Source organism: Nothoprocta perdicaria, unplaced genomic scaffold (assembly GCF_003342845.1).
Source record: "Nothoprocta perdicaria isolate Ctin4 unplaced genomic scaffold, notPer1 scaffold_87, whole genome shotgun sequence".
Classification (NCBI taxonomy): Eukaryota; Metazoa; Chordata; class Aves; order Tinamiformes; family Tinamidae; genus Nothoprocta; species Nothoprocta perdicaria.
Window position 1 is genome coordinate 2,756,313 of NW_020456165.1, and position 12,794 is coordinate 2,769,106.

At 46.4% G+C, this 12,794-nt stretch overlaps 1 protein-coding gene across 1 annotated transcript in view; it reads right to left on the minus strand.

Moving 5' to 3' along the window:
- The window catches only part of TBX20 (T-box 20), a 33,987-nt gene extending 21,521 nt beyond the window's left edge, over positions 1–12,466 (minus strand). Inside the window, exons 1-4 of the mRNA XM_026052332.1 lie at positions 12,340–12,466; positions 10,370–10,604; positions 9,000–9,164; positions 3,887–3,995 (exon numbers count right to left, since the gene is read on the minus strand). Coding sequence (XP_025908117.1) covers positions 3,887–3,995; positions 9,000–9,164; positions 10,370–10,604; positions 12,340–12,466 — 636 coding nt within the window. The remainder of the gene's footprint in view (positions 1–3,886; positions 3,996–8,999; positions 9,165–10,369; positions 10,605–12,339) is intronic.
- Between the last annotated feature and the right edge of the window lie 328 nt (positions 12,467–12,794).

The window sequence follows — 12,794 nt, forward strand, 5'->3', positions numbered from 1 at the left end:
ACCGCGAGGGCAGGCGGGATACGGAGGCAGCCAGCTGCCGCTGGCCACCACCGGCAATCTGGTTGCCAGCTGCAAAATCCCCTGAGGGCACTTGGGATTCGGGAGCTCTCCTGGAATGAATAGGGCTTCCACACTCACTGAAGGGGAACATTGCTGGGCAAGGCTCCCTTCTGAAAATAACTGAGGTTTCAAAATTCTACCAGCTTAACTTAAAAAAAAAAAAAAAAAAAGCAGTCACCATTCCCAGAGGCTTTTCTGAAACACTTGCTTCAATTTAGGTGGTGTTCACACCTTCGTGTCCATTTCTGTGATGTTCATGCACTCAGGTTGTGGCACGGCTGCCACAAAGCCGTGTGTGCATTTGCACCAGGAAAGCCACTGTGATAATGTACACACTCGTGACTGATCTCCCCGTGCATCAGAGATGATACCACAGCTAAGGGCCATGCAAAGTCCTGAGACAAGCAACTGGTGTGAAAAGTATCACCAGTAATCTGAAAAAAAAAAAAAAATCCTAAATGTTCATAAATGTTCGGCAACCAAGAGAACAGCCATTACTTGCTCAGCTCTGAAGATTTCAGAATATTTCAGAATATTTAAGGTTGGAAGGGACCTCTACAGATCATCTAGTCCAAACTTCCTGCTCAAGCAGGCACACCTACAGCATGTGGCACAGGGTGGCATCCAGGCGGGTTTTGAAGACCTCCAGAGTAGGAGACTCCACAGCCTCCCTGGGCAGCCTGTTCCACTGCTCTGTCACCCTAACAGTAAAGAAGTTGCTCCTCACCTGGAGACGGAACTTCTTGTGCTCCAGCTTGTGGCCATTACCCCTCGTCCTRTCGCTGGCCACCAGTGAGAACAGCCTGTCCCCTTCCTCCCTGCATTCTCCCTTCCTGAACTTATACATATTAATCATATCCCCTCTGAGCCGTCTCTTCTCCAGAGAAAACAGGCCCAGCTCRCTCAGCCTCTCTTCATACGAGAGATGTTCCATTCCCTTAATCATCCTGGTTGCCCTTCTCTGGACCCTCTCGAGAAGCTCCACGTCCTTCCTATACTGGGGTGCCCAGAACTGCACACAGTACTCCAGGTGCGGCCTCACCAGAGCTGAGTAGAGGGGCAGAATCACCTCCCTTGACCTGCTGGCAACACTCCTCCTGATGCAGGCCAGGATCCCATTGGCCTTCTTGGCCACGAGGGCACACTGCTCACTCATGGTTAACTTAGTGTCAACCAGGACTCCCAGGTCCCTCTCCGTGGAGGTGCTTTCCAGCAGGTCCACCCCTAATCTGTACTGATGCCTGGGGTTATTCCTCCMCAGGTGCAGGACCCTGCACCTGATCCAGAGGTGGAAGCCGTTTCTCTGGTGGGGATATCTGGAAGTGTTTCCATAGAGMGAGCCACACGTCGTGCGCACAGAGATAAGACTTCTGGGCGATGCGTGGGGAGAATATGTGCATAGCTGTGGGGTTACACAAGCTGATGAAGACAGACCAGCAGAGAGGCCTGCCAAGTCCAAAAGTCCCAGAATAAGTGAAAACAAACAAACACTAAAACAAGCAAATGCCTCTCCTCTCTTCAGGTGGATTCCTTTTCAGGAAATGAACCACTCTGCAAATAAAACACCACAATTATCGTAACAGCCAAAAATGTCTTTCGGGAGATAGAGAAAACAAGCAACTAGAACAAACTGGAATTAGCTTGGTTCCATCGGTAAGTAGTACTTAAAGACAGTTTTTAGGCCATTAAAACTTCATCAGGAGCCAACATGCCTTATCAACCATAATTAACATTTTAGTAGCTCAATTAAAAAGATCTCCTTGGTGAAGAAGGGTTCTTTCAAGCAGAAGGGAGAGGTTGCAGGACGCATTTCACTTCTCCCCTCCCCTTAGCACACAGGCTACCATCAGCCATAGCTTGGAAGCTTTGGAGAATGAACTTATGCCTTAATTCTACTGAGCACCCAATGATGATATTTACATAGCSTCAACCAGGCAGCACATAAAACCTGACACCCTAATTTGGAACATAAAACACCACAAAATATTAAAAAGGGAGTGCTCCATGAAGGCATAACGTCTGTCACGCAACTCCCAACCCAGTGTCGAGCCTCCAGGGCTCATTCCTAACTCAACAAGCAAAACTTTCCATTGACTTCAGCTGTTCAAAGCCTTAGTGCAAAGAATCTGTTCCACCTCTGCCGTTTCTTGGAAAGTTAATCAGGAGGCCACATCTTCTGAGCTACGGATCATATTCTCCCACTGCGTGTATCTGAAATTATTATATTTTGCCCTGTCACATGTCTTGGTTCCCGACAGTTTCTCAGACCGACTTCTTTTTTATACTCATCTGGACTTCTGGGAACTGCACCAGTCTTAACTAGTTTGCAATATACTGCTGCAAGCCCTTTATTAGAGGCACACATGGCCCCTGTTATGATGAAAAATGCTTCTTTTAAAATGTGCAYGTATACTGCTCTATCATCACTCGATGATAGACCCCACAAATCTTCAGCTTTGCCCTTCTAGAGATTATGAAATAAGAGAAAAAAGACATTCTCTGCCAGGCAGGAAGGGAGCGATGGTGGGAAAAGGATTCAAGAAAAATACATCCACGACAGATYTTTATAAAGGAACAATTCACAGGCATCTAGCTGGACTTCCTTTTGATTTTTTTCTCCCCTTTTTTTTCCCTAGTTTTTGGGATATATTTCAGACTATAAGGGCTGTAGTTCATTTTTTAGATCTTGAAATAAGCAAGAATTCTCTTTCAGATGACAAGTATTTGCACAGAACACAGCTCAGACAAATGGCCACCATGCCAAAGAGAGAGCAGAAGCGGTAAGGAGCACCCTATGGACTGGGTCTTCAGATATCACATGCGTGTGTCACGACTCTTCAGTGTCGTGAAGAGTCTTCAGTGTCACCTGCTTTGCAGGTTAGTTACCCTCCTCTATGCTTCATAGCTCAAAAACAGCCCTGTCGTGCTGACATCTCCTTTATCAACATTCTTTTTAATTGGTCCATATGAGTCAACAACTCTTTCAAATCCATCCCTTTCCTTCTTGACCTCTCCCATGGAAAACTGCCCATCTCAGAGTCACTTTTAGCTCTTCCTTCTGCATTGCAAGGGGCCACCAAGGCTTTCAGGGTCTTTTCAGGTAGCTTCTTAGGGGAAGCCCTTACCATCTGGCATTATCACTGTATCTCTACCAATGACTGAATGAGGGAGCACAGCATGAGGCCACTGCCAGMAGCTCTGCATCCTATTTTCCAGCTTTCAGAGCTTTGGACAAAGGAGAAGTCCCAATCAGTGCTGGGACGGGCTCCCTTTGGAGGCCCAAGCCCACCCTGTAGCATACTGGGTATCTGAAAGTCTAAGGTTATGCTGGGAACAATTGAGTCGTGTCTATTTTTAGAATTCTAGAATTTTGGTGTTAGATTAGCAATTTTCTACTGACTCTCTGTCTATTCTGCCTTAGGTCTAGAAGTGAAAAACGCTACAATCCATGCACCCAACCCTGGTAGCTTGCTTGTAACGCAGGGATCAGAAGCGAGTTCCTCCCAAGCACAGACCGAAGAGCATGCAAGTTTGCTAGACAGAGCAGCATGGCAAAACATACTGCAAGTCACAGCAGAATGACGATGAAAGGAAGGTGGAAAGCTCACCTGCTTCCCTTTCTCCTCCACCATTATGCTCAACCCCACCCTGATTCCTCTTTTTTTCCCCATTGGATGCTCTGCCTCGGACTGGAGAGGGAGCATGGCTTGTGTTGACATTGGCCATACCCTACAGGATTAGTCCTGTGGCACAAGTGAGAAATTCCTCCCTTTTCTTTTATTTTATTATTTTTTCTAAACCCTTTCCCATCAGGAGGGCTACTCACATGGCCATGCTGATCCAGCTCGTTGTTTGTGAGCTTCACTTTCTCGAACGACACCATCTGCTTTAGCAATTGCTCTCCTGTAAATGGTGAGTCAGGGTGCACGTACAGCCTACAAAACACACAGAAAAGGCACGCTCATAAAAATCTCACCACTTGGCTCGCGTGTGGGCACCACCTCTGCAAGAAATTAAAAAAAAAAAAGCCCACAGTATTTTGCTTTCAGGTTTGCAATGATTTCACAGAAATGAATTTCCTGAGAGCTTGGGATAATACAGTTCTGCTGCAACCCACAATCTCCCTAAATTAATGAAGGCCTGCAATATGATCATTAATGAAAGACAGTAGAGCACATAACTTGAGTACTTTCCTTCACTGAGATATAATGAAGAATTCTGTATCCAAGTGCTAGGTCGCTCTCTAACCATGGCTATTATTTTATCTAGTTATCTAGAATGGAGACATTAACTAACATTCACTGTTTTGTCTTTTCCCAAATGAAAAATTGATCATGTCTTTCCCCACAGCTGTACTAACAAGCACTTAAAATAACAGTGACTACAGCTCCAAGAGAAAAACATGGTGTCATTAGCAAGATAATGGGGGAATGTAGATAAAAATGCATTTTTCTTTATATGTAACATTAAGCTGTGATAATGATTTTAACCTGCACTCGATCACACGTTAGCTGTGGTGACGTGTGTTTACAAGAGGCTGAAGGCTGCAGTCYAGCACAGTGATTTGACATTAAAAAATTAATTGCAGCTATGTAATTAAGAATCCACAATCCTTGGAAAATTAAGGAGAAGAAAAGAAAGCACAGAAGACACGCAGATATATAGATATACACATCACAACTAGACTACTTGCAAGTGCAGGGCTATTTAAGAACAATGATTTTGCAGGAATGGAAAATTGCTGAAAATTATTTAACTCAAATGTTCCCCTGTGATATTGAATTAAAAGCTAATTTAGCTCTTGCAGGGTCAAACTGGAATTGTTCCCCTGCTGTCAGGGTTGATTATCGCTCACGGAGGGCCTGCTTCTCTCTYTTCAGATGATGAATATTTGACCTCACTGATAGATCTGTTGCATTAGACAAATAGTGCAGAGATGCAGGGTAGAAAGGGAACCGTCTTTTTTTTTTTTTCCCTCTTTTAAAATGAAATAATTTGGGTTAGGCAAAGGGAGAATTGATATACCACTAAGTGACAGCCTGTSTGGATCTCCTCACCAAGGAGTGCCTGTGCTTTGGGCTTTTGGGAGCACATTGARCTATTGCTCAATGAGGGAAGGTCTGATCCTGGATTCTCTCTTTGMCCGCAAAATCCACAAAAGCCCGCAAAATTTTTCCTTAAAATAACATRAAGCTTGTCTAGTGTAACTATGTCCACAGCAGGGATGCTGTGCCAGGATGCGGATCCGTACCATGGCAAAAGGTTCATAATGTACGCAGGACCTCGCTGCTCTTGCCCCTCCTCATTGTACTGCAAGGCAGTACAAAAAACAGCGATTTATTTGAAAATCCAAGATGTGGAATCCTGTTATGTCAGAAGCATATTACCTTTCATGAAAATTAATTTCTTTCCCTTCCCATGGAAAACTATGAAAATCTGAATCTTTAAAGGATCAAATCACAATGGCAAAACAAAGGGAATTTTAAAGGTATTGCCTCCAACCTCCACAAATTTTCAGACAGTCTTGTGATTTTTTTTTTTTTTTTTATTTTTTATTTTTTAATCCCTGACTCCCTATTCTGAGTGGCTGGGGGAAGCTCACAGTGTTTACTGTGCTCACAGTGTCAGGCTTAACAGGGTTGGGCTAATTGGGACCAAAAAGCCAAACTATTTCAAATATGTTCTTGGGGAATGAGCGAAGATCTTCACGTGCTTAAAAGTTGAGCACAATTGTTTTATCCCGTACACAGTTAATGTCTGACATCACCATCAAGCTGTGGATCACCTGGGTGCTGGCAGAGAGCTAACAAGAAAGTCACTGAAGGACTGGTAGCTGAATATAGTTATTTAAATGTATTATATACCTTGTTTTTCTTTACTGCTTTACTACATGCCTTCAGTCCCACCTGCACACGTGCTTTGCACATGTTTGAACTACACATATATTTCTCCAATGACCCGATGTTGTACAGCCTGAGAAGGAGGATTCAAAGCTAGATGCAATGTGGTCTGGAGCAGAGGGAGCCCACGAGACCGAGTGTGCCTGAGAAAAGGGATTAGGGGACTAAACAGGCAAATTCCTGCGGAGCACACGCAGCTCCTGCTGCAGCCAGGGCCAGCGCTGCCACCGACGGCCAGCYGCACGGGAGGGCTCGTGCCCTGGAATTCACGAAGGCTTCGGGAGCCTTATTTGGATCTAAGTTTGCTCCAAGGTATTTAGTGTTTCGTGGGATATCCACTATTTGGGTGCTGCTTCCTCCTTGTGTGCTTTGGAAGGCTCTACCGTTCTCCCTCTGTTTGGCTTACAGTTGGACCGGTCCCACAAGCTCGCTGTGCATGCAACTTTTAATTACCTTAATGTCACAAACAGATAATTTGTAAAAATATAACCACACTTTTTCTAAAAATTTCCTTCCTAGAGTTTTCTGTAAGCACATAAATATTACAACTTCATTAAACAAATGATTATAGGCAGGTCAAAGTCACCAAAAAAAGAAGAAAAAAAGCAAAAAAAAGACCTCTTTAGGAAAAGAAAAGTAGAAAAGCAAGAATAGGCACTAAAAGTACATGCTGAAACTTATTAAGCTGATATTTCTTTCAAATACTCTTTGCAGCTCRGAAGAACAAAGACTAGAATAGGAATTCTAGCCCCAAACAGCACTTCAGAAGACTTAYGAAAGACTTTCTGAAAAGTACTCTTATTCAAGTGTCGGTGGCAAAATGAAGTTGTCTTAAATGTTGACAGCAGGAAGAGGGAGATAAAATCGTTTTTTGTAACAAGTTCSCCGAAGGACTAATCTTTCAAACAGCACCACACAATACGCACTGACTTAGAGAAAAGTTATTTTCGTGTTTAAGATTTGGTTTTAGAGCAAAAAGAGCAAGAAGCCTTGCATCCCTGCATACCCTGACTTGGGCATGTTTCCCTGATGCCATTAAGGCTCCCTGGGTGAATACAGCAACGGGYAGGGGAGTCAGCACCTTGGCCCCAACACCAAAACCAGGCAAAGGAAAGAAATCATGAGCAATAAGTTTGCTGGAGGCGTCTGTTTCTGGAGCACGACCATTTTAAGGTGGTGGGACTGCTTTTTTTAGTATGTTGGGGCTTCCCATCTCAAAAGATGCCTCCACGCTCCACAAACAGCAAGAGCAAGGCAGCAGGCACCAGCCTTTCCACATYCACCAGGATTTTGAAAGCAAAAAGTGCATGTGCATATGTGGAAGTACCATTTATAGAAATGAAAAGTAATCTGTGCCCATGTTATTATCAGCTCTGCTTTGTCTAAACATCCTGAAAATGAAACAGGATATGCACCATATGTATACATTTGCACATGGGGGCACTGACCCGATGGCRAGCTCCAAGGGCTACCAATATGATAATATTAAACCACAATAAGGTTTGACCCCATCCCTATAAAAGTTGGTAAGGAATTTGCTAATTACGTGGAGGATCAGCCTCCTATCTTGGTCTCATGAGAACTTGTTCCCTGAATCACTCTGTGCCAGCTAGCGTGGGGTCCAGCCAAAGATACCCCCAAAAAGCCAGGGACTTTAAYAGACAAAGGAGGAGGGGAGAACCCTGCCCTGAGACTATTTCTGTCCCTCCTTCTTTCCTTAATTTTTTTGTTCGACTCTGACTGCTTTGGGAACAAAAAGTCCTCTTTTTCCTTGGGGTTTGAGCAGTGCCTATTACAATACTTCAAATGAAGCCCTTAGCTGTTAACCACATTACAAGAAGGAGCTTTTGGCCCCGAAAACAAAGCCAGCCTAACTCCTAGGTTGCCGTCTTTAATAATAGCTTCCACGCATGCACTTTTTCTTTACTTCCCTGAGCTGCCTTCCAGAGATCCGGAGTCAGCAAGATTTCAGCCGAACTATTTATATAAGAAAATTGTTTGGGATTTGGTCCCGCACCCACACCTAAAAATGTGCTTCCATGTCTTCGGCTTTAATTTTAATTCCCGCTCTGTGACACCCGCGCCCGTAGCCCTGGCCTAGGGCACCTGGAGGGGACGCGGGTCCCGAAGGCTTCTCGCAGAGCCGGGACCTGCGGCCCCAGCTCTGGCTCAGCACAGCGGCCAGGCTCGGGCTTTGCTGCCCTCGGGGACCCAAGGGCACACTCAAGTGCCCTGCTAAATACCAAGCACGACGAAGTGAAGGTCTTCGTTGAAGCGCTTTCCTAACAGAAAGCCTAGGGCCATCGCCTCAGTTTCCCAGGGCCAGAGGAGTCAGACATCAATTACAGCAATGGAAGGATTTTAGAAATTAGCTCTCTATAGCATTTTGTTGTGTTGCTTTATTTTTCCCCTTAAGTTATCAGAAAAAAATGCTATGATTACTAAAAAAAAAAGAGAACTCTCCCTTGGGGATACACAAATATTTCTTCCACGGCCGTCAAAGAATGTAACCAAAAGCAAGCATAAAATTATTATGCTAGTAAACATCAGGTATTTGATCAAGAAATAATATAATTTTGAGCAAAAATAGCGTTGTATTCTAACGTAATATTTCTACTTGTATTTGCCTAGTGGTGCTTGGATTACTTTAAATTATAAGGCTGAATTGGGGTGGGGGGAAACCAAGAGACAAATCAAAGACTTTAAAAAGTTTCCTATCTGAAACGAGGCAAATATTCTTATATATAATTTTATATATAATAAATTTATCTAAATAAAAAATATGTTATTAATATTAATAATATACATAAAAGCTTTAAGGCTAATCCTTCTCATCTTTGGTATATTTGATACAAATCAAACCTCACACAGAGATTTAAGGCTCGATTCTGCCTTACAAAAATTAGTCAGAGTTTTGAGATCAACTTTTTTTTCGGCAAGGTCTCAGGCTCTCACACCACTGTTTGCAAACAGCATAGGAAGGTTAAGAGGCTTTTTCTGAAGGGACAYGCACAGAAAACAGCTGTAAAACCTACTGACCTTGCAGGGAGCGGAGGGTCAGCTTTTCCAGCCACTAGCCAGGAAGACCTGTGGTAGGCATATCTGTATCTTTTATTGTCCACAGGAACTATATCCATTAACACAATGTACTTGGCTTCAGGATCCACTCCCGAAAAGGAAACCCTGATCGTAGGGAACATTCTCCTGAAACGAAGGCAGACCAGAAAATAAACACACAGAAAGGGAGCARAAATTTTTAAAAAAAAAAAAAAAAAAAAAAGCTTCTGAAAAGATATTGCAAAATTAGAATTATATTTAAAACTCACAGAGGGGGGGRAAAAAARRAAAAAAAAAAGAAAAAACTTCAATCTCACATATTTCTCTAGTGTGTATAGAAACAACTGAAAAATTGGAATAATTCTTTGAGGTAAATATATATATATATACACATATATATATGCATATATATGTATATATATATAAAAAACAATGGAAAACTAAAAGAGAAAAATGCATTTTTGCCTGGCACTTAACATGCGCAAATAGCCATTTCAGAAAATAATTGTATCGAAGGCACATAAGTTCTTACAAACACTTATTTTTGTGGGACCCATGCTAGGAACGGGGAAATACTGCAAACTACTGCAAGAATTATTGCCATTAGCACTCCCACAAACTACACACGCATCTTGTTTCAGTCTGCTCACAATCGGGGCAAAAAGTATTTGCCACAAGGAAGCTTCTTTCGCTTCGCTTGAATTTCAACAAAATATAGATAATATATTGTTTCCAGTGCATTAGAAATGAAGTAAAGCGACTTAAAAAAAAAAAGTGCTTAACGTTGCAGATTTTACACGGTTTTTTAAATATACGCGGGTGTATTTGGCTAGTCATAAAAATCAGCGGGGAGCTACGTTCGTAACCAGTAACTTTGGAGGCTACAGAAACCGACGCTGGGCTCTTAGGACCGACTTTTGCTGACCCAGACCCACGCTCGGCGCTTCGGGCTGACTAGAAACCCTGCGGGCGTTTTGCACCACACACGGGAGGTGAAGGGGGTAAAGGAGACCCTCACGCAAAGGGAAGGCAACCAAAGAAACCAGAAGGGCTTCCCCGTGCCCCGCACGTGCCGGCGCCGCTCCGCAAAGTCGCAGCGCGGAGCGGGTTTCAGCTGCAGCGCTGACTTCCACTCGCTCCCGGGCCGGGGGCTTCCCTGCAGATTATTTGGACGTCTGGGTTTCCACCCAGAACGCTAAGATTTGTCCGGCACGAGCTGCGGTCCCCGCAGAGGACGGGGCTGTGCGGTGGCCGCGGGGAACAAGGAGCCTCCCAAATGAAGGCTTTTTGGGGCTGTTTGGGAGGTTTCTTGGTGGCGCTTTCAACGCCCGCTTCACCTCGTGCAGCCTCACCTGCCCGACTTGGTGATGATCATCTCGGTGCCCAGCTCGTGGAACTTGTCCCAGAGCTCCTTGGTCTCCAGGCTGCAGGAGATCTTGGCCATCTCCTCGCTGGGGATGCCGGGGCTGGTGGGGATGAGGGGCTCGGTGCAGAGCGCCGCGGGGCTCGCCCCGAACTCGCCGGGCGCCTCCAGGCTCGGCAGCTCGGCCAAGGGCTGCGCGCAGGAGGACTTCTCCACGAATTGCTCTGCGGGGTTGGCGGGACAGACGAGAGAGAGGGGAAATTCAGCCAGGACGGGGCTGAAGGCGACGGCAAGCCCGTCCCGACGGGAAGCCGCTCAGCCTTCACCCCGGCCTCTTTCTGCAGGAGCCAGCTCACGATTTGGGGCAAGAACGATGCTTTTAAGGAGAAAGCAAAGTGCCGGGCACTCCGTGGGACCCGACGCGGAGAAAACCAGTAATAAAGTAATACAAATACGCAAAAAAAATCGGCAATTCTCACGGAAACGGGAGCGCTCGGCCGCGGGGGCGCCCGGGCCCCGAGGTGGCTCCGGGGGCGCCGCGCGGTTTGCGCGACCGTCGCGACGCGTTTCGGGGCCGCCCGGCGCGTTTCGGGGCCGCCCGGCGCGTTTCGGGGCCGCCCGGCGCGTTCCGGGGCCGCCCGGCGCGTTCCGGGGGCCGGGAAGGAGGAACCGGAGCCTCGGCGGCAGGAGCGCCCGGCAAATACAAATACAAATAGAAAAAACGACCCGGCAAATACAGGAGTGAGATGAAACGGGAAGCAAAGCGGCTGCAGAAAAGCCTCAGGGGGCTAAAGCGGGGCTACGCACAGGCGCCTTCCCGCCCTTTCTAGGGGAATTGTGTGCGGCAATGGAGGAAAAAAAAAAAAAAAAACATGAATGGAGTGAATGGTTTGGAGAAAACTTTGTAGGGAAAGAAAGAAAAAAGAAAAGAAAAAAGAAAAGTGATGGATTTAACTCGAGACTGTTTCAACATGTTAAACCGGCGTTTTATAACATACTCGGCCTACACTATCGCATAGATTTTTAATATATATATATAAAATATATAATAAACATACAAGGAATCCCTAGAATACGCGAAATCTATGAATTGATTTAATGAGATGAAGCAGATGATAAAATTCCTTTAAGCTTGAATGAAACCTTGCTCGTTGGCGCACGGAATTTCTAATATTTTTCTTTTTCTAATGCACTCCCTATTCTAATACATTCCCTTTTCTAATACATTCCCCTTTTGCTTTTTCATAGTTTTCCATGAGCTCTTCCACGTATCCGAAGGACACGAGTGACAGAAACGCGCGGAGCGGGGAGGAGATGCTCTCATTTTGCAAAAGGGTTCGGGAATCTGAATCAAGGCGACCGAATAGGAATGAAATCGCTCACTCGAAAATCGCGAAGAAATGATGAAAAAGAAAAAAAAAAAACTATTAAAAAAGGATCATTTCAATGTAATGTAGAGGAGTCCACATGAACCCACATCGAGTAGCTGGGAGACAAGGGCGCTTGCGGATCCACGCACCAAATTTATTAGTCCTCGTTAACAAGGCACCAGAGCGGAGACTTTTTATTCTCTTTATTTGTCTTTTAAAAGCGCGAATGACGCGCAGTAACTATTCAGAGCAAGGCTCATTTCGAAGCAGCGAGGAGAGGCGCCGCTACCTCCGGGTGCGGGATTTTTATTCTACGAAAAGCGAAGCCGAGTGACTAAATAGAGCGGCTTARCCGGGAGGAATTTAGGGAACGGCCCGTGTTGTAAACGGTGTCGTCTGACGAGGATGGTGCGGAATGAATAGGTTACTAATGGATTATAATATATATAGTATATGTAGAGTATAAAATAAAAGAGGGTTTAAGTGGCCTCTGGGATGGAGCTTCTGGAGGTGAATAAAAAAGGGAAACAAGGCAGCTSTCTACGGCCAGCGGGTGCGGAGGGAGGGCGCGGAGCGCTGCCGCACTCACCCAGCGGCTTGATGGTGCTCCCGGGCGCCTCCTTGTCCTTGGCGCCGCCGCTCGCCATGAGCGCCGCGATGGAGAACGCGTTGGCCCGCGACGAGAGCTGCGGCTTGGCGGGCGCCGTGAACTCCATGGCCGGCGGCGCTGCGGGGGCTCCGCGGCAGCGGGAGGAAGAGGAGGAGGAGGAGGAGGAGGAGGAGGAGGAGGCGGCAGCGAAGGCCCGGGGCGCTCTGCGCCCGCCGCGCTGCGCCGCCCGCCTTAACTTGGGGCCGCCGAGATCCTATCGGGCGGCGGCCCAATCGGCGCCGCGACACGTCAAGGGCCCGGGACCGGCCCGGCCCGGCCCGGCGCGCGGCGGGGCAGGAGGAGGGGAAGGAGGGGCAGGGGCGGGCGGCAGGGCCGGGCCTGCCCGCCCCGGGGTGGGCAGGGGGCTCCCCATGCGCCCGCGCCCCCCCGCCCCA